The 21,702-nt window shown below is 42.7% G+C and overlaps 1 protein-coding gene across 1 annotated transcript in view; it reads right to left on the bottom strand.

Annotated features, from left to right (window-relative positions):
- The window catches only part of ADAM12 (ADAM metallopeptidase domain 12), a 324,013-nt gene that overhangs the window by 120,962 nt on the left and 181,349 nt on the right, over positions 1-21,702 (bottom strand). The window contains exon 4 of the mRNA XM_074338816.1: positions 11,646-11,724. Coding sequence (XP_074194917.1) covers positions 11,646-11,724 — 79 coding nt within the window. The remainder of the gene's footprint in view (positions 1-11,645; positions 11,725-21,702) is intronic.

The raw sequence follows: 21,702 nt of genomic DNA, 5'->3' as shown, positions 1-21,702 counted from the left end.
GAGGGAAAAGGGGGGAGGGGGAGCGGGGCTCTAGAAGATGGTAAATGGGGTCTAATATATGGTGATGGAAGGAGAACTGAGTCTGGGTGGTGAACACACAATGTGATATACAGGTGATGTAATACAGAATTGTACACCTGAAATCTATGTAACTTTACTACAGTTGTCACCCCAATAAACTTTAGTTTTAAAAAGAAAAACCAGAGCAGTGGCTGCAGGCGGCTTGCTTTTCTAAAGGCCTGACTGCACCAGGCGCAGTCTGTTTCACTCTCATGACTCGTCAAGTGCTCGAGCTGCGGTTTACACCTGGGCAACCTGCCTCCCTGGCTTGTGACTCTAGTCTAACATGCTGCCTGCAGACAGAAGGCCTATCTCAGAGCTCCCAACCTGGAGCCTCTCTGGAAACTCATTCCTGATCCCACGTGGATTTGGCTCTTCCGCTGTTTAGCTCCTGAAGTGTCCTTGCCATGGGCAGCTCGTGTCACCTGCAGTCAGACTGTACATTCTCTGAGGACAGGCCCTGTGTCCTCCCCCTCGAGCACACGGCCACAAAGCACTGGACCTTACTCAGCCCACCTGGGCTTCTGAGCGGTGCACTGAGCGCCTTCCCGAGGGCTGTGCGGGCCTGTCCTCTCCCCATATTCCGGGACTGCCGCTCAGAAGAACATCCTCTGCTTTCCCCAGAAGCATCTGCTGGGAGTCTCTTTTTGCAAAGCAATGCCAGTCTATTCCATAAACCACTGTGCTACAGTTTTATAGACTAAGTTCATTGCAACAAACACTACAGCCCTGATCATATCACAAAGACACTTCAGGGTTTTGTTCCTCGTGAATTGGGGGCAGTGTATCTACCTATCACAGTGGTTAGGAGCTCATATGCTAGAGTTGGACTGTGTGGGTTTGATCTAGTTACTTAGCCCCTCTGCGTTTCAGAGTCCTCGTCTGGGTATGAAATAGTGAACATTGGTTTATTGTGAAGATCAAACATGAAAATGTATGAAAAGCACTTTGCATAGTGCCTTGCATACAGTTGCTGCTGACTAAATGCTAGCTGGCATTCTGGGCACTCAGCAAGCATTTGTTGTTGAGTGAGCTCATGAATGAATGAGTGAATGAATGAATGCTTGCATGTGTGAAAAGGTAGGGTATGTCACCACATGGAATGTGACTTCTTCCCTAAGAAATTTGGAGTTGACTGAAGGGCACTGGGGAAGCTATTGATGTTTGGAAGGATCAACATACAAGTGCAATGGGGCATGGCATAAACAGAAAGATGTTCTAGAAGGACCATTGAGGCAGGAGTGGGGGCTGGACTAAACCTAGGTGAGACTGATGGCGGGGAGAACAGGGCAGGTGGCTATGACAATATCCGGTTGAGAAGGGAAGGCGTGACTGGAGCAGCAGAAGTGTCAGCGGGCAAGGAAAGGGTGGGAGCATAGTGTGGAGGCAGAAACCAACACAGGACATGGTAACAGTGACATGGTGGTGACCTCAGGGGACGTGGGGTAAGTGCTCAGTGACTCAGCCAATGAGAACGGAGCAGCCTTCTGAGAGCGAGGCAAGCCTGGAAGAGTTGATGGATTAGATGTGTATGGAGTACAGTGATGGCAGAGGAATTAAACCCATTTTAAATCCTTTGTAAAGATGAGGATGATGGGCCTTGCTCTCACCTGGCACACTTACGGGATGTGGATAGTCTCTGACTTCCCTCCTACCTCCAGGACCACCCCTGCGTACTTTTCAGATGCTCTCTACCTGTAATTGAATGTCACTGACTCCCTACTATCCATTTGCCCAGACATGTTCAGGCCAAGCCAATTGTAGAAACTTCTACTCCTCTTTGAGAGGAAACAGCAGCATGGAAATGGATGGGATGTCACCCCAACAACACTTTGGACCAGGATACTGGATTCCATACCTTTGTGATGGTCCAGCCTCAGTGAACATTGATTGGTCCCCTTCTGACGTCTGTCATAGCAAACGTGTTCAGACATTTTTTTCAATGAGGAGCACACACAACCAATGGAAGCCTTCTGGGTATTGCTCGTGTGCATAAGGTCAGACACTTGTGCTTCTCCCCTACCCACGGCCCCGCTCTCAGCAGCCGTGTCTTTCTACCCGGGCTTTAGGCTCGTGCACAAGAGTCGACTGCCTGATTTTGCTGATTCCTGCTCTTGTTCTCTCTGATTACCTTGGTGCTGCTGCCGGGGGAGCGAAGGGGGGGTCTTTTCAAAGCCCATACTTGTTCATGCATCCCCTTGGTTGAGACCGCTTAATGGCTGCCCAATGTTCTTGCATAACAACCAAATTTGTCACCATGACCTCTAAGTTTTACACACCCTGGCCTTTGTCAACTTTTAAACACTTCCTCACCTCCAAGTAAAACTGAGCATCGGCCTGGAATGTCCTCCCCTTTCTCGTCCCCCCCGTCTCGTGCCTCCTCGATGTTCAGATTTTGTTTCACATGGTCCTTCCTCCATGAAGCCTTCCATGATTGCTTAGACCGGATTAGGTCCCTCAGCCTCTCCTGCAGCACACTTAGCACAGATTATAATTGTTTGTGATTCTTGGACAAATGTCATCTCCTCCTGCCAGCACCATGGGGGCCCCCTTGTCTGTGTTGAATCCCTGCTGTGTTCTCAGTGGCAGCCACATTCCCTGGCACCGTGGAGGTGCTCCGTTAACATGTGGCAAACAGACGGATACATTTCTACCAAAGCACGGACAACATCGAGGAGGCTTTCTGCAGGGCGATTCCGGCCTTTCCCAGAATTGTCTTTCAGGACGTAAATAACATAAATGTCACGTGCATTGTCCCCCACAGGCCTTATTAAAAGTGACAATCTAAAACATTATCTTCCCTTAGATGTGGCCAGCAAAGGATAAAGGCACAAATATTTCATCCTGTCAGGACAATAAAGAGATAAAAGACAAGCCCTCAATTCTAAAATTAAAATCAGGCACTACTGTGCTTGTCAACCAGCTTATACTGATTGTTGAGAGATTAAAAAAAAAAGAGACACTAGAGCCAAAAAAGTGGTTCTTATTTTGTATATAATTTTAAAGTTAGGAAAACCCATTGTGTGCTGACTTGAGGGGATAAGAAGATGAGTCAGCACATTTCTTTGTGTTTTCCAGCCTGATTCAATAAAAACAAAGCCCCCAAAGCTGCATCTGTCTCCTCACCATGAAAGACAATACGAGGGCTTCTCCCCTACAGGGGTTTCTGCTGGAAGCACCCACTGCCTAGGGCTGTGGGTTTTCTTCAGTGAACAAGAGTGTTCACTCTTTATCTTTATAGTAACATGGCCGACAACTCAGAAAGGCATTGAAGGAATGGGAGAAAGTAGCTGCCGGATGATAAGTCAGTGTTTCCGTAATTGTAAAAGTGATGTGCCGATAGTTTCTGGAGGGTTGGGGTGCCCATCAGCCTAGCCTCCATTGCTTCTCTTACAGAAGATAGAGCCAGAGTCAGAGGAAGATCAAAATACAGTATCAGCTGAGCTACCTCCGAAAAAGGGGGCTTGTGGCAGATTCTGTCAAAGGATGCGACTTAGACCTGGAAAGAATTGAGGCTTCCTGAAATTTCCATCTACCTCTACCCCACTGCCAGCCAAGCCTTGGGACCCATATTGGGGGGGCCAGGGGTGCAGAACACTGTCACTTAGACTGCTTCATGGGGTAGCGGGCAAGTCTCACCCACCATTGCCTGAGGGAGGACAGCAAGGCGAGCCTCACAGCCTTTCCAAGGCAGGGACTGGGGGCTGTCAGGCCTGCCTCTCCGACCCTCCTCTCCCTGAAAAGTCCCTTCCATGGGAGGAGTGAGTGAATGAGTAGAGGGATGAGACAGACATTTGTCCTTCTACACAGTCAACCTGGTGGAAAAATGAGAAAGAAAAACATAATCTCCCTCCCCCCATACACATAACAAACAAAGAAAAAAGAAAAACACAGACAGTCCCCCACCACCCAGACACAATCCCTGCTAATGTTCTGCGCCCTTCCATCCAGGCTGGTTTCTAAGATGCCTGGATTTGTAGCTTTCAGCCTTCATAGTTCAAGTCCAAAACAGACTTGGCAGGGGTGGCCCTTCATCTATCTAATCCTGTTTCTTCCTAAATGAGGAAAAAGGACAGGAAATGCCTAAGAAAAGGACATTTGTAAAGGAGATTGAAACAGAAAACCTGAAACTGCGAAAATAACTTTGGAAGTATACCTTACATAGTCTGGGTATGTCCGTATTAGGTGAGTACCGTTCACCATCGTAATAACAAGCCTATTATCACAGGGTTTCTAGGATCGCTTTTTTGTCTGTTTCTATTTGGAACAATTTCTAGGATCGCTTTTTGTCTGTTTCTATTTGGAACAATCCTCACACTGTGAGGGCAGCCTTAGTGCTAACTCTAAAAGTCTATTTTAAATGAGATCATCTTAAGGAAAAAAAAGAGGGGGAAGAAAAAAGTCAAGCGTGAAGTCATGGCACCCACTAGTCCTTGTAGATGAGATTGGTCTTCAGATGTCATTTTTGGCCTCCATCTTTCTCCTGTGCTCAGGATTCATATATCCAACTGCTTACTGAGAACCTTCACTTGGCTACAAATTCAACAGGGACACGTGTGCTCATTGTCCCCTCTGCCTTCCAAAACCAGGAACTGCACCTTAATGGTGCCAGTGATAAACCCACCCAATGGCCTAAATGAAGGGAAAGCACCGTTGATGACAATTCCCTCATTCGCTGTCACCAGATCTTGTTTGTGTCTTCTGCCTCTTCAAGCTCTCTTGAAGCTGGCCGGTTCCATCCCTAGCATGGCCTACCGTTGTAGGCATAAACCTCCGTCCACTACAAAAAACCCACAACAAATCTTCTTGCCTTCTGTCTACCAGTAATCCTACGAGCCTTCTTTCCGTTCTGCCACCAGAGGCCCTTTCTTAAGCACACAACTGAACATGCTAGTCCCCTGCGTGAAAACTTTCTTGGCTCCCACTTTTCAGTCGATAAAGTCAAAACTCCTTAGTGCTGAAGTGTTTCGTATCAGTCTTTCTCCCCTTGTCTTGACCCATTTTTAAAGACCTATGTTAAATAGTACTTCTTCAGTGAAATGGCCTCCAACAAATTAAAACTAACCCCGGCCTCCACAATGATCCAGTGGAATTCTGTGCATACCTCTTATTGTAGCAATAAAATGGAATTATTTTTATGTCTTATAAATGGCCCACCTCTCCAGCAGAATTTGAATGTCGAGGAGTATATTTTACTCAACCTGTGTTCCCATAGGCTAACAGTGTCTGCACACAGAAGATGCTTAATGAGTGTCTGCTGAGTGAGTGAATGAATGAAAGAATTCTGGATGGCATCACCTAACATGTGGCAATGGCTAAATGAATCAGTTTTTGAAAACCTAGCATTTGCAAGATGCAATGTGAGGCTCTCTGGGGGCAGAAGGAAGATGCAAAAAACACTCCTCACCCACAAAATCTCTTATAAGCTACATGATAAATAGTGCGGATTATAATTGAAAAATAATATCAATTATAATAAAACTTTTCATCTGAAGGTATTAATACATTGAATTATATACATATTTTTCTTTTTTTTCTTATTCAAATTTATTGGGGTGACAATGGTTAGTAAAATTACATAGATTTAAAATGTACAGTTCTGTAATACGTCATCTCTATATTACATTGTGTGTTCACCACACAGAGTCAGTTTTCCTTCCATCACCATATATTTGACCCCTTTACCCTCTTATACTATCCCCCTCCTTATCCTCTGGTAACAACTAAACTATTGTCTGTGTTTATTAATTTTTCTTTGTTTGTCATGTTCCCTTGTTGCTTTCAGTTTTTTATCCCACATATCAGTGACGTCATATGGTTCTTGACTTTTTGTGTCTGACTTATTTCGCCTAGCATAATAATCTCAAGATCCATCCATGTTGCTGCAAATGGCACTATTTCATCTTTTCTTATGGCAGAATAGTATTCCATTGTGTATATATACTACATCTTCTTTATCCAATCATCTATCAAACCACACTTTGGTTGTTTCCATGTCTTGGCCACCGTAAATAAAGCTGCAATGAACATCAGAGCACATACAGGTCTGACAATTAAATTTGTGAACTTGTTGCAATGATGTTACTAAACTTTTTTGATCTCATTATGAATTTGTAGCAACTGGGCAAATAGTTAACCAGAAGTGCTGAAAAGGCTGCGTGAAACAGTTGGATGACCTGAACTTTTCGCCAACAATTCATGGCTCTTACATTACAACACTGCACCAGCTTACACGACACTGTCTGTGAGGGAGTTTTTAGCCAGTCAACAAATAACTGTATTGGAACACCCTCCCTACTCACCTGATCTGGCCCCCAATGACTTCTTTGTTTACCCAAAGATAAAGGAAATATTGAAAGGAAGATATTTTGATGACATTCAGGACATCTAGTGTAATACGACGACAGCTCTGATGGCCATTCCAGAAAAAGAGTTCCAAAATTGCCTTGAAGGGTGGACTAGGCACTTGCATCAGTGCATAGTTTTCCAAGGGGAGTACTTTGAAGGTGGCTGTAGTGATATTCAGGAATGAGGTATTAGCACTTTTTTTTTAGGATAATTTCACGAACTTAATTGTCTGACCTCGTATATCTTTACAGATAAATGTTTTCAGAAATTTTGGATATGTACCCAGGAGAGGGATTGCTGGGTCATATGGTAATTCTATTCTTAATTTTTTGAGGAACCTCACACTGCCTTCCATAACGGCTGCACCAATCTACCTTCCCACCAACAGGGTATGAGGGTTCCTTTTTCTCCACAGCCTCTCCAACACTTGTTATTATTTGTCTTGTTGATGATAGCCATTCTAACCAATGTGAGTGATATCTCATTGTGGTTTTTATTTGCATTTCTCTGATGATTAATGATAGAATTGAAAACCCAGAAATAAATCCACATAAACATGAACAGATAATTTTCGACATACAATGTTGAAGACATACAATGGAGAAAAGACAGCCTCTTTAATAAATGGTACTGGGAGAATTGGAAAACCATGCGCAAAAGAAAGCCATGTGCTATCTGTCACCATGCACCAAAATTAACTCAAAATGGATCAAAGACCTAAACATAAGATCTGAAAAAATAAACTGCACAGAAGAAAACATAGGTACTAAACTTATGGACGTCAGGTTCAAAGAGCATTTTATGAATTTGACCTCAAAGGCAAGGGAAGCAAAAGCTAAAATAAATGAATGGGACTATCAAACTAAAAAGCTTCTGCACAGCAAAAGAAACTATTGACAAAACAAAGAGGCAACTAACTGAATGGGAGAAGATACTTGTAAACAACGCCTCTGATGAGGGGTAATTATCCAAAATGTAGAAGGAATTCATACAACTCAACAACAAAAACACAATCAATCCAATAAAAAAATGGGAAGAGGACCTGAATAGATATTTCTCCAAAGAGGACATACGGATGGCAAATAGACATATGAAAAGATGCTCAATACATTATGTTGAACTGTCTTCGCACTCCTCAGGGCGACCATTTGCTCAGAAAGTATTTTTTTAAATATGCGCAGGGTATGGTTTGCAAATATTTTACTTAAGATTTTTGTAACTATGTTTGTAATTGAAACTAGTCTATAATATTCATTTTGTGTATGTCCTTTTTCTGATTTTGGTAATTCTCTTCCCCTCCTTAAAAAAAAAAAAAAAAGAAAAAATCTCAGGAATCATTTGTTCCTTAATAGGTTTGGTGAAACTCACCTGATAAACACGTTTAGGTTCGATGTTATTTTTGGGGGCAGATTTAAAAAAACACTGTTATTGATTTAATTTCTTTATATAGTTATATTTACATTTTTCTATTTCACCTTGAACCACTGTTAAGAATTTACATTTTTATTAAATGGTTGGTATTGTGCATAACATTCTTGTGATTTAAAAAATCTCTGTGTAACAATAACCACATTCCTTCTGTATTCCTAATATTGTTTACTTGGGAATTCTTTCTTTTCCCTTTTGATTAAATTTGTGTGCTGTCCATTTTATTAATATTTTCAAAGAACTACCTTTTGGTTTAATGGATTCTCTCAATTTTGGGGGTCTTCTTTTTCATCCATTTTTGCTCATTTAAAAAATCTTCATTTCTCGGAGAGGTATATTTTCTGGTTGTGGATTTATCAATTTATCATTGTAATTCTTTCAATTATTTCTTTATATGATTTGAGACTATTTTGGTGGTACATATAGGTTCACAATTCTTTTACCATCCCATCCATTTTGGTTATTCCTTTTATCGTTAAGTAATGACCCCCTTTACTCCTAATAATGTCTTTTTTTGCCTTAAAATCTAGCTTGTCTGATATTCATACTAATATGGTAACATTCTTTGGATTAAAATAAGCATTTTGTACTGTGTTTCCCCAAAAATAAGACCTAGCTGGACCATCAGCTATAATGCCTCTTTTGAAGCAAAAATTAATATAAGACCCAGTCTTATTTTAATATAAAACTGGGTATAATATAACATACCATAACCTAACCTAACCTAACCTAACCTAACATAATATAATACCCCATCTTATTTTAATATAAGACCGGATATAATATAATATAATATAATATGATATGATATGATATGATATGATATGATATGATATAATATAATACCAGGTCTTATATTAATTTTTACTCCAAATGATGCATTAGAGATGATAGTTCAGCTAGGTCTTATTTTCGGGGAAACAGGGTATTTTGAGTGTGAGTTTTTGCAAAAATTAAGGAGCTGGATTTTATTTTAAGTTCTAAGCAGAGAATCTGTTTTTACTTTGACAGATTTAAACCATTTACATACAATGAGATTAACATATTGATTCATTTTTATCTTATCATTTTGGTTTAGACCAGGGATGCCAAAAAAAATATATACACATGACTTGTATTCATCTTTTGTTATCAGTATATATTGAGCATTACAATTTCAGTAGTTTTTTTCCTTTCTTAAAATGTGTATTCATTTTTTTGGCACCCTCTGTATTTATTCTACTTCTTTTTTTACTCTTTCCTTCTTCCTTGCCATCTACTGGGTTGAAAAGCTGTTTTCAAAACCTCTATTACTTGGGATTATACATTCTGGTTTTCTATTCTTTTGATGGTTATTCTTAAGTTTGCAAGATACATATTTATCAAAATGTAAAGTTAATCAGCATCTCTATTGTTCTCTAATACAATACAAACTCTTAAACTGTTTTAAATCTATTTGCTCATCTTGTTTTAAAACGTCCAAATTGAGTTCTTATTGTTGTAAATGTTATTTTAAATAGCTTATCTAGATTTATTCATATACAATTATTTTGCTTCCTATTGCCTCTGACATTCTACTCTTGTATCTTTTGTTCAATTTCCTTCTTTCTGAGATAGTCTTTGGTACTTTTTCTTCAGTAGTTTTTCTTTGGTAGAATCTAAGAGTAGTAAATTCTCTTGTTTTGGTATGAAAATGTATTTCATTCTTATTTTCGTAAAGTAATTTGAGTATAGAATTGAGGTTGGCAGTAATTTCCCCTCAGCTCTCTGAAGTCTTAACTCCATGGTTGCTAATGAGTCTGCTGCCGGTTCAGTTGTCATTTTGTACAAATCTGTCTTTCCTCTCAGGTGGTTTTAAGATTTCCTGTTTGGTTCTGCAGGTTCATTATAAGCCATCCAGGAGCGGGTTTCATTCTTCCTCCTTGGGACTTAAGTCTTCCTCATGTGTTTAAACATGGCTTCTTTCCTATTTGTTCCTGTATTTTCACTCTGAAATTTCTATTTGGCTTATTCTGTACTCTTTAAAATATTTACTTTTTTCTTTGATTTTTCTATGACCTTATATTCCTTAGGGGTGAGAATTCTCATTTCACTTGTTCACCAATACATCCTCGTTTACAGTGGCTTTTCTTATTGTGTGGTTTGTAATTTTGATTTAGGGCTCGTCTTTAATATCTTTCCTTCCTTCCTTCCTTCCTTCCTTCCTTCCTTCCTTCCTTCCTTCCTTCTTCCTTCCTTCCTTTCTTTCTTTCTTCCTTTCTTGGCAAGGGCATCTTATATAACCTGGGCTGTACCCATGGGACCCAGGGTTGCTGATTTGGGCCTAGGCTTGAGGTCAATATATTGACTGGAATTACCCTCCTACACAGGTATTCAAAATCTGGACACCAGCCCATTCTATTCCAAACACACACTTGTGAGGCTAGCTGGGGTTTCAATTACTCTCTTTGGTATGAAATCTTTCATCAGTACAGGACACCTGGAGACAATCCTCTCGGCTGCCCCTTCTTCACACAGAGTTTTTCTTGTCTCCTTTTCACACAGAAAGCGGGTCTCTGAGGGCCGTCTTCTGTGGGCTTCTCAATCTGAGATATCCGCTTCTCTTGTCCCAAACCCTGAGCACCAGGTCCTCTCTCTGGGCCCTGAAAAGCCCTTTGGGGTCCCATGACCCCAACTCACCAACCTATTGCTCTGGCCTTCCATCTCCTCTTTGTTTCTTCCTCCTGGGGATTTCTCCGACTCTTTCAAGCTTGACCAGGTATTAACAATAATTCTTAAATGCTTCTGTTTTATTCAGGATTTCTATGTGCTTTCTTTAAGGTGGAAGAGCTGCATTTCCTCATTCCACCAGATTGCTGGAAGTCGGAAGGTACTAAGTGTCAATGCCACGTGCCAAACACGTGCTAAAGAAACAATAGCTGACAATGCAGAGAAGGGGCAATCGCTGAGGACAATAATGGCTACTTGACAACACTGTAAATACAAAGGCTTCCTCTAAGCGTATTCTTTTTAAAACAAATACCCAGAGTTCCTTAAAACAAGTAACCTTCTTAGTCATCACAAGGCAGTGATTCTCCTTGAACCCCCACATTCATACGTGGGCAGAGTATGCACTAAGCATTTCTCTAAAAGCAACAAATAAAATTAGCACCTTGTCCAGACACATATGAAACTTCAAATATCATAAAAATTGACTAAGAGGTGATAAATGTCATACTAAGTAACAACCATGATATAGAATCACATCAACCTGGTGGGTACGTTTATAATAGGTTAAGCAGAGTCAGTTTTTCTTTGACTTCTTTAAGATACTTCCATGTTTAATGCAGCCAAGTTCAGCCCAGGGTGACTGCTTCCCAAGCCATCTCTGACTTTGGCTAGGGTTTCAAGAAAGGATTTGCCCAACTGAGCATCCCAGCGTCCTTAGAAGGTGGTTTCAAGGTCAGCCTGCAATAAAGCCGTATCTCCAAGGACTGTCCCAAGCACACACCTGGCCAAGGCCAACTTTTCCTGGATCAACAATGGAAGGCCTAGACACAACAATGGAAGGCCTAGACACAACAATCGAAGGCCTAGACACAACACTGGAAGGCCTAGACACAACAATGAATGGAAGGCCTAGACACAACAATGGAAGGCCTAGACACAATAATGAATGGAAGGCCTAGACACAACAATGGAAGGCCTAGACACTAAGTGACATGCAAGGTCTTCTTGGAACCTAAGTGAAAGACCTGGGCATGTGAGTTTGCTCAGGATCAAGCAGCTGCAGGGTTGAAGCACAGATGTGAGAGCAGAGCATCATGGTGGGCCAAACACGCAGGACTTACCGTGTAATTTCGAGTGAGGGACACATCAGTGCCATCCTGCAGATAATGGGTTTCTGTGAAACCGCTAGCAATGAGCCCTCTGTGGGGGGAAAAACATAAAAAGCTGAGTGTAGAATTGCATTGATATGTTGCTTGTGAATATCTAGACCACCTGGTAGCCAGGGTCTGACCCCCCCCCCCGTTATTTTACAGATGACCCAATTTTACTGAGGCTCCCAGAGGACCTTCCCCCGGTGCGGGTCATCCTGGGACAGTGAGGAGGAGGTTCCAGCAGGTGAGGGTCAGAGATGTGCACTTTGAACAACCCCCACAGTACAGGTGGAGGCCTCCTTCCCATCCCCCCACCTCATTCCTCCCACACACACAGGCGAGAGCACGCACTGGCACGGGCGTGCTGGAACACGCACGCACGCTCTTCTACGAACAGTACGTGCAGGCTTCTGAGTGGGGAGCCTCACCTGCCTGGGAATCACAGGGCCCTGCTGCCTAGAATCAACGGCTAAGCCACCTACGGGGAAATAATTCTGGGTCCACAATATGGCCCCGCTGATTCTCCAGCTGGTGAGAGAACCAGCCGTCGATATTAAAATATCAAAGAAGAGCTTAGAACAACACTGAAATGTTAAAAGCAGTGATTTTTGGACACATTGAAATATTGACTTTCTAAGATGAATTGAAAGAGGAGAAAACCCCTATTTATCCTACCTAAAAGGATATGCAATTTACTATACCTCCATTAATGGGAGCAGAGCAGGGTTTATTTAGGTTTGAAACTGTCCTGCAATTTCTTCTGTAATATGCAGTATTTTATCCCTTTCAACATAGCCACGAGTATTTCCTGTACACCTACTATGTGCTAGGAGCTGCACTGGCTGCCGGGGTACAAAAATGAATAAGGACACTGCAGCCTGGTGGGGTGACAGAGGAAAGATAATCCAGGGTTGGGGCGGGCTGTCATACGGGTAGGAACAGAGTCTTACTGGGTGGGTGGATGGATGGATGGATGGATGGATGGATGGATGGATGGATGGATGGACGGATGGATGCACAGTAGGTGGAGTGCAGCAGATGGGGAAGGTTTTACATAGGAGCTTGCAGATAGAGTAGGAGTCTGCCAGGCAAAGGAGAGATGGATGGAGAAGGGAATTCCAGGCAGAGGAATATTCCTGGCCTCAGGGCCAGGCCACCTGAGAGTCTGGAATCTGATGAGCCAGGTTAGTGCAAGTCAGAAGGGCCCTACACAGAGCCTGGATTATGACCGTCTGTGCAATAAGAAGTCGAGAGCTGTTTTAAGTCCTGGGCTTACAGCATAGTGATGACGCTGTCTGCCCTCCCCTGCCTTCACAGAATGTGCTTTACACTGGCTGGTTCTGTTGGGGTCACTGCACTCCCAGTCCAGAGGTGAATGTGGACCCAAGCTGACCCTACAACATGCTTTGAGCGGGGCTCCTGGAGCAAAGGTCTTTCCCCACAGGGCTTCCTTCAGCCTGGCCCTTGCTTTGGAAGCACAGCCCCACGCGGCTGGGACAAAGGACAGAAAGGGGAGGTCTTCCAGGTGACCCAGGGGCCCACATTGCCTCTCCCCTTCCTCAACAAACCCCTCTCTTTTGCTTCAAGTTGGGTTTTGCCACCAGAGTCCTGATACATATGGAAAGAAAGGACTAGACGTGGGAATGCTGCATACGTAACAGATGAGAGAGACTTTCCTCAGCTGACATCAGGTTTCTTTAGACTCTCCCCCAGTCCAGAACTGAGTCATCTCCCTGTTCTACATGGATTCTGGTGTATGTAGGAAATGCCTGGTTTACATCAGTTAGACCCCTGCAGCAGGCCTGAGGTGTGTTCTGCTCAACAACGAGTGTTTGAGAATATGCCAAAAACATAAACCAGACAATCCTTCACACTCGCTGACAAAGGCGCACGGCTTCTCCTGCACCCCTTGCTTTTTAGTCTGCTCAGGACGACAGACCATGCGGAGAAGGTTAACACCCTGGTGGCTTTCGGTCTTCAGTCCCCATCTTCTAAGCATCCCTCTCCAGAGTGGCCACAGGACCCCATGGACCCGCTCATGGCCGATACACCACAGCCCTGCTGGGGTGTCAGGAGCAGAGGAAGGGAGCGGGCAGGGCAGGGAGGGAGGCCCCTGAGACCCGAGACCAGGAGTCTGGAGAAGGAGGTGGTGGTTGGCCTCTATGCAGCAGAGGCTCCAGGAAGCTGTGTGAGGCTGGCGACCTTGACCAGGGCAGCTACAGGAGTCGGCCGAGGAGACAGAGCTAGGGAAGTTAAATGCATCTCTCCAGAGGGTGGTTCTGAAGGGAAGAGGAAAAATGGGATGTGAAGTCAAGGGGTGGGGCGTGAGGGGAGTGGGTCATCTAAAGGGACAGGCTGGAGAAATGGGGACAGAATGGGGACGGGGACAAAGCTGCCGAGGAGCAGGTGGAAGGATGCACAGAGCAAAGGAGACAGAGAGCAAGGAGGCAGGACCCATAATGGCCTCAGTCGTCTTGTTGCAGGAGGGGGCTTGGTCACCTTTAAGGTGACAGAGAGAGGAGAAAAGGAAAAACGTAAAATAATTCTAACTATTATTATTACTTATATTATTTACAATTCAAGAATATTTTTATTATTTTACTTGTCTCATGTATTAGTAAACTTTAGTAATTCTGGTCTTAACAATGCTGGATCCTTGTTTTGAACAAACAAGGCATATGAATACCTAATACTAAGAGGAATAAAGCACGTAGGAATTTATAGAACAAAGTGACATAATTTTAAGGCTTTCTAATGGAAAGCTATTTAGATGGATGTCCTAGGTGACTTGCTCCATGTGTGAGAGATAGAAAACCCACCAGGAAAGCTGGGAATTGGAGATGAGCATTTGGTGAACAACAGTCAGCAAACTTGTGGACAAGAAGAATTTTGGGGGTCCAACAGCAGTAAAATTAGTTATAAGGTTTTACTTGGTACAGTAACACAAAGACCCATGAATATTTCTGCCTTAAAAAAACTATTACTTTTCATTGTCATCCCAAGGTCACTTAAACAGAAATACAATCACCATCATACTTTGAGCTCTACAGAGTTTTTAAGTACTCTTGTGTTTCCTTTCATTGAAAGAGAATGAAACGGGGACTTCTGAGTACAGCCTGCACGTGTCCCCCTACAGCCAAGACACCGATGATGTGTTCCTTTGTGAGTTTTTTCAGAGTCTGGAAAATAAAAGTTGACTTACAGCTCAGACGCAGTAATACCTCTAGTGTGCATCGTATCTTCTTGAATGGAGAGGAGGGGGGGCAGTTGGTGAGAATGGATGTCAGGCTCTCTTGGCATCAGCGCCAGCCCTGTGAGCTCAGAGAAGCCTCAGGCTGACATAGGGCACCGGGATAAGAGACAGAGGGAAGCCAGCTGGCTCGCACAGGCTCTCCAACACTTAATCCCACGGGTGCATCTGTGCTTCCAGTGAGGGCTCTGTGGTGCACACACTGGGGACAGAACCCACCCTACTCTCTGCTCTGATTTCCTCTCCATGCCAGACGGTGCACCTCCCATTTCCCTCAGGCTGTGAAGAGCGCCAGGATGTGACAGAGCTGTCCAGGTCCCACTTTGGCATCATGCCACTCCCTTCTGAAGTCCCTGAATGCATTCCCACTGGACTTGGAACAAAATCCCAACATGCCCCACTGTCCCCAGGTGCTTATGACCTCATCCTCCCCAAACATGGCGCCTACTTTCTCTGTGGCGCACTCTATCCCAGCCAACACTGCCTCTGGCTCATTCTAGAACATTCCACCCTCTATCCCACTTAGGGCCTTTGCATTTGTTATGCCCTGTGCCTGGAACATTCTCCACATGACTTTTCATGTGACTGGCTCCTTTTCACCCTTCAGGTATTAGTTTAAACATCTTTGCAGTGGGGACTTATCCTATCACCTTATCTAAAGTAGCCTCCGTCACCACCATTCCCCACATCATGGAACCCTGTTGGTTTCTTATTTTGTTTATTCATCTTTTACTTATTTGTCTCTATCCGCCTCAAGAATAGAAGCCACAGGAGGGCTCTTTGCTTATCATTGTGGCCCCACCCCCAGTCCAGGGACTTACTAAGCCCTTTATATGTATCCCATTTAATTCTGATAGTATCTAGTATCCAGCTCTGTGGGTTAGATACTACTTCCTACCCAATTTAAACAAGGAAACTGAGACACAGGGAGGTTAAGTGATCCACCCAAGGTCACACCGTAGATGGCATCACCTGGTGGTTTTACTTCAGAACTTGCACTATTCACCACTCTATGCAGCGACCTTTACAAGCTGGTCAAAAGGTATTTACTGAGTGCCTGCTGCAGACACTGTACTAAGCACTGGGTAAATAAGTGTTCAGTGTCATAATAAATGGATGCTTTGATGGATGATGGACGGATGGAGAAGGGAAGGACTGAATGTGAAGAGAACACTGCAGGCACATTCTCTTTTTGTCTAGGTCTCTTCTCTCCCAATCACAAATAACGCATGTCTCATCTCCTTCTTAGGTACCATGACGTGCCGAGGAGTCATGCATGAAACTGAGAAGGTGCTCAGTCAAGGCTTTCTCAGATGCATGTCTAATTTTAAAGGCGGGGGATGTCAAAGATCCCTTGAGAAAACTAAGAGAGGCAGGTAGACAATGGTCATATTGGAAATGTGACAACAATGGACCCGTGCTTTACATTTCCCCCAGGAGAAAATCCAGTTAGATGGATTCTCTACTTCAGCAAATGGAAACAGAAGGTAAACACATAATTTCATGAGAACATTCTTTTTCTCTGCTTATTAGATTAGCTGATCTAACAAGGAATTCTATTCCTCTCCACACCAGAAAATAAAATGCCAGGAGTTCATTTGGCTGTTTTCCATTTGTTTTGCTGTGACAAGAGACACTTCAATATTCTTGCATTTAGCCAATAGTGATTGTGCTGAGCATTAGGGATAAGATATCCCAAGAGCTTACCACCTGGTGAAGGACAGACCCAAAGAGTGGTGAGAGCTCCATGACAGAGATACACCCAAAGCATTGTGGAGATTCAAGGAAAGGCTTCTAATCCAGACAGATAGAGTCATTACGTTCTTAAAAGCATGGAAGGCATAGAAACATCATATTAATGGGGGACAGGCACAGGGGATGTGAAACTATATGGAATTCCAAGTTGTTGGGATATAAAGTTTAAGGTAGGGAGACATGATGCTCGGACAGGCAGGTTGGGGAAAAATCCCACAGGTTTCCAAGTGTCACTGACGTGATCCTGTGTAATGCAGAGCAATTAGATACAGCAGTAACCGGAGCAGGTACAAACTTTAGAGCTAAATGCCACTCTGACAGCCACGCAGATGAGACTTTGAGGGGGAAGAGACAAGCAGGCAGCAGGAAGGTTCATGGTATGAAGCTGGTATGAGTCCAAACAAAGGGCCTGACCAGGACACGAGCCTTCAGGATGGGAAATTGGGGAGCGAGGACAGAATTAGGAACCTCCATTGTCACGCAAGACGGGTAATTCATAAAGGAGTGAGAGGAGACAATGGGCTGAGTCTTGGCTATGTTGAGTGAGAGACGCCGGAGACATTCTCTTGGAATTGTTTAGTGAGCAGTTGACTCTATGAGTGTAAGATTTTGGGAGTGGCTTGGAGTGAAGGCAGAGATGGAGACACTCGACAGCACACACTTTCTTTATGGGAGAACAAGTAGAATCATGTCCTTTCTGGCGGAATATTGTACTTTCTGATTTTAAAGTCTTTGGGTATATATGGCTGGAAATGATCATTTAGAATTCACATTAAAACAATATTGTGTAGATAATATTCTCCTTATAACATTTCTTACATTTCTAAAATGATTTGAGTATTGAAATAAAAAAAAATCCTCAAATTGCCTTTTTAGAGCAATATTGAAATTATCCTACTCTAAACTTACCATTATATAATTTAGTTACACAATTTGAATGAGACAGAGTTCTTCAAAATGACATATTTTATTCCCCAAAGCATAGAAGAGCAGGAAGAAAAACGTACTCATTTTTACCTCCGGGAGTCCTTTATCCCCCCCACTCTTGGAGTGAGTTAACATTTCTCCTGTTTTCTACCAGGATTCTGTTACAGGACTTTCTCTCTCCTATCTTATCTCTTGTTGACTTGTGTTCTCCCACATGGGATTGTCTAAGGACAGAACAAAATCCCTAAGCCTAGCACACAGGAAGTGCTTAGTGAATACATGGGTGACAAACTCAGAATCATTAATATAGAAAAGCAACCCAATTTGGAGAGACTGTGTTCAAACTAATTGGATCAATTAAAAATAAAAGTCATGTGGTTCAACATTGCTGTCACCAATCATCTGGGGGCATGGTGGGGGGGGATCGTCACACACTTTCTCATCATTTCAAGAACTCCTAACGCTGTCAGGTCATCAAGACCAACCCTGACAACCTGTCACCAATTTTAGAACTACTTAAATCAGGGAAACAGGGAAAAGAAAGCTAAGAGATTGGCATCAATTACTTAGAATACGAAAAAACTCTGACATGCCAACGTTTTCCTATTATTTCTTTGGAGACTGTACATCATATGGTTTGAGGGCTTAATTATTCGGTGCAGCATATTCATGCTAAGGCATCACAAGACAGCTCTTGTTTGTCAATTACACTAGCAGGGACTATGCATAGTCTTTGTAATGAAATCACACATGTGCCATTGGCTTCAGTGAGCTCCCTAGTAAAACCCATTTGGTATTCAAAGGATCCAACCCAGTTTTCTGCTGAAAATGTACTTCACCACAAGTTATTAGCCCGCGAAGTGCCAAATCATTCATATATAAATTTGGGTGATGATTTTCTCTTACAAGAATTTGGAAATACAGCTACTAATGCATCTTTATGAGGAATAAACGGCCTGGAGCTTCAACAAAACATAGTACACAATAAAAACCATAATTACAAATCATGATCAGGATTTTCCTAGTTCCTAAAATGAATATCCTTTTAAAAATGATCTATCCCTCAACGAGAGCAAAATAAATATAGAGAAAAGATCGGGAGGAAAACCAGTAGTTCTCAGACTGGGCTCTTCATACACCAAGAGATCTCTATTTTTCAGTGAAAACTCTAGACTGGTTGGAATCACAGGACTCTTAAAATTGCCATCATTGGCTCTTCTAGTCTGTTTTACGGAGAGATCAGACAACTGAACAATTCGCTATAAAGATCGCACACTGAGGTATGAAATAAGATGAGGGGATGAAAAATAAGAAAAAAAATAGAGATTTGGTATTTGCTACATCGCAGCTTGGCTTGAACTTCATTGAGAACTTGGATTTTGTAAGTATTTATGCTTTTTGTTTTCCTTGTGGGGAAAGTCACCCTGGGAAATAACTTATGCTCTGGCTTCTTGATTTGGGGAATGGAAGCAAAGTACCAGCTCCATCACCTTCCCTGTCTTGTCACCTCCCTCAGCACTGCCATCTCTGTCCAACTCCTGCTATTGTCTTGCTATTGTCTGCTCAGTGTGTCAGGCCCTGGGACACCTACTTTTCAAGGGTACTTTATTTTATTTTTCTAATTGGGGAATATTGGGGAACAGTGTGTCTCTCCAGGACACATCAGCTCCACGTCCAGTTGCCATTCTCAGTCTAGTTGTGGAGGGCGCAGCTTACTGGCCCATGTGGGAATCGAACCGGGTCGCCAGGAGCCCTACGCTCTAACCACTGAGAAACCGGCTACCCCGGCACTTTCTTAACTTATCTTGCCAGAGACCCTGTGGTTATCATCGGCCTGATAAAGCAGATGAGACACTAAGAGAAGTTAAGTGACTTGTCCAAAGCAACATGGCTGAGCCGCTGGAGACTGAACTTGGCTCTACTTGGCTCCAAAGTCAGCCTCATCCTAACCACTGGTCAACACTGCCATGCCAGGAAGAAATGTGAGCACATGGTTTCAGAAAGTCTGAAAAAGCAGCAGCAGAAAATCATATTCCATTTTTTTCTGAAATAATTTTTTTCCACAAGCAAAATGGAGCTTATGCTGTTTCTCTTAGCATTCAATTTGATTTAGCTACAAAATTCAAATTATTTTTGGTTATAATTTCAGCATTTTGGGATCCTAACTATTTAGAACTGTACATCTGTAAGAACAATGATGCATTTACACTCGATTTCCTTTTGTTATTCTCCATTTGCTAAAATACTCCAAATGATCAAAACAACTTATCTTTTTTTCTTGGAATAATAAAAAAAAAAGTTCCCTTTCCCCAGCTCTTTCTCATTTAGTTTTACAAACGATAATAAATAAAATTGTTGATACAGCATTTTGGAAACTGTAGGGGACAATTAAGTTTCCTGCAAAGTAATTTCTTAATATGCTGCTTCCATTTTAAGTAAAAAATACACAGAATTTTGGACCAAAGCATGTGGCATCTACACTAAAGTCTCTTATTACTGTCATTTGGGACTATTCAGATAACCCTATCCAGTCACAGAATAAACAGATTACATGTGCCACGACTGAAAGTTGTAGGCTCGGTGGAGATCTGTTTAAGAAGAAGAGCAGGGCTGAGTTGCCAATTGCACTTTGTTCCAGCTGAAACATAAAAGCAGGTGAGAAATGATGGGTTCCTGCCTTTGCAGCTCCACAGCTGTCTTTCTACACAGGCCTACAGCGTTGGGCCCCTTTCTTCCCCTTTTAATGACCAGCTGTAGTGTAAGAGTCTTTTGAACGTGGGATAATAACTGTTCTAGGCTGTTCTTGATGTGATATGACTGTCTTCACAGTATGGGATTTATCAAGTTGCATCAACACAATTTTTAGAACAACAGGGCTGTAAAACATAGGGGAAAAGTTGAAACCCCAATAAATGATTATTTCCGAAGGCAAATAAAGCCCCACACCCACTTCTCTTAGAAGGGGTTGCAAGAATAGGCTTTATGCGCTAGCTTACATTGTCCTCTTCACGTGCTTCTGCCAACGCAGGTACAACAGCCGTTTCTTTTAAGCTTCAGAAGCTTCCTTCTTCCTTTTGAAAAATGAAAGTTGACTATGAGAGTAGCAGCAGTAGCTAACATTCGCTTGAGCTCTTACTAATCAAAAGCACTTCATATGCATTATTTTATTTAACTTTTGCAACCACCCTAGTCGGTAGGTGCCTGTTTTGAGAGGAGGAACCTAGGCTCAGAGGGGTTAAGTGGCTTGTGTAGGGTCACACAGCTGGTACTGTGTAGACAGTTCCACTGCAGAGTCCAAGCTTTTACTGCTACACTTATATGACGTGTACTTTCCCTTAGTCTTATGTCTGCTTTTTCTGCGCATCTCTCTTTAAACGGACACTATATTAAATAGGTCAATACCTGACTGTGCAAACAATTAGAAAGATATTGTAGTTCGGGTCATGTGAGTCTGTCCATTTCCCATTTACTACCATGGGTTCAAAACGGAAAGGAGTATGATTCAGGGGTCTGGTCACCTCTAGACTGAAGAATAATCACCTAACGTGTGTTCCTTTTATGTGTATCAGTGTAGGAAAGGCAGACACGATTCCACACACAAAGGTATATGAAAAATTCAGTAGCGCAAATGAATGAAAAATCAAGCCCATTTGTTTTTACTCATCCTGCCGAACATTAACTGAAAATATCAAGTGGACTAGATACCAGAAGCAAAGTCAACCTTGATTCACGTTCTAACTGCCATCTTGCCCTACATTCAAAGTGCAACTTAGGAGCAGCTGCTCACTAACCCCCGCCCACCATGGTCTGTGATGTGGCAGACCACCTTATTACTAGTGGTTTCTTAAATCTTTAGATAACACTGTGAGATTGGCATTACGTCCATTTTACGCATACAGAAACTGACGCTCAGAGGGGTTAAGAAATGTGTTCAAGGTCACGGAGCTACCAAGTGGCAATGAACTGAGGCTGTTAGATGCTGACATACTTAACCCTCAGTCCTTGACCATTGCTTGTACATGCAAAAACATGCCTCCCTTCTCCCCTGTCCAGATTGCTTGGTTGATTATTTTAAGAAATGCATTCACCTGACTA

Source organism: Rhinolophus sinicus, linkage group LG07 (genome assembly GCF_036562045.2).
Source record: "Rhinolophus sinicus isolate RSC01 linkage group LG07, ASM3656204v1, whole genome shotgun sequence".
NCBI lineage: Eukaryota > Metazoa > Chordata > Mammalia > Chiroptera > Rhinolophidae > Rhinolophus > Rhinolophus sinicus.
The sequence above is the reverse complement of the archived record's forward strand: the minus strand, read 5'-3'. Positions and strand labels throughout refer to the sequence as shown.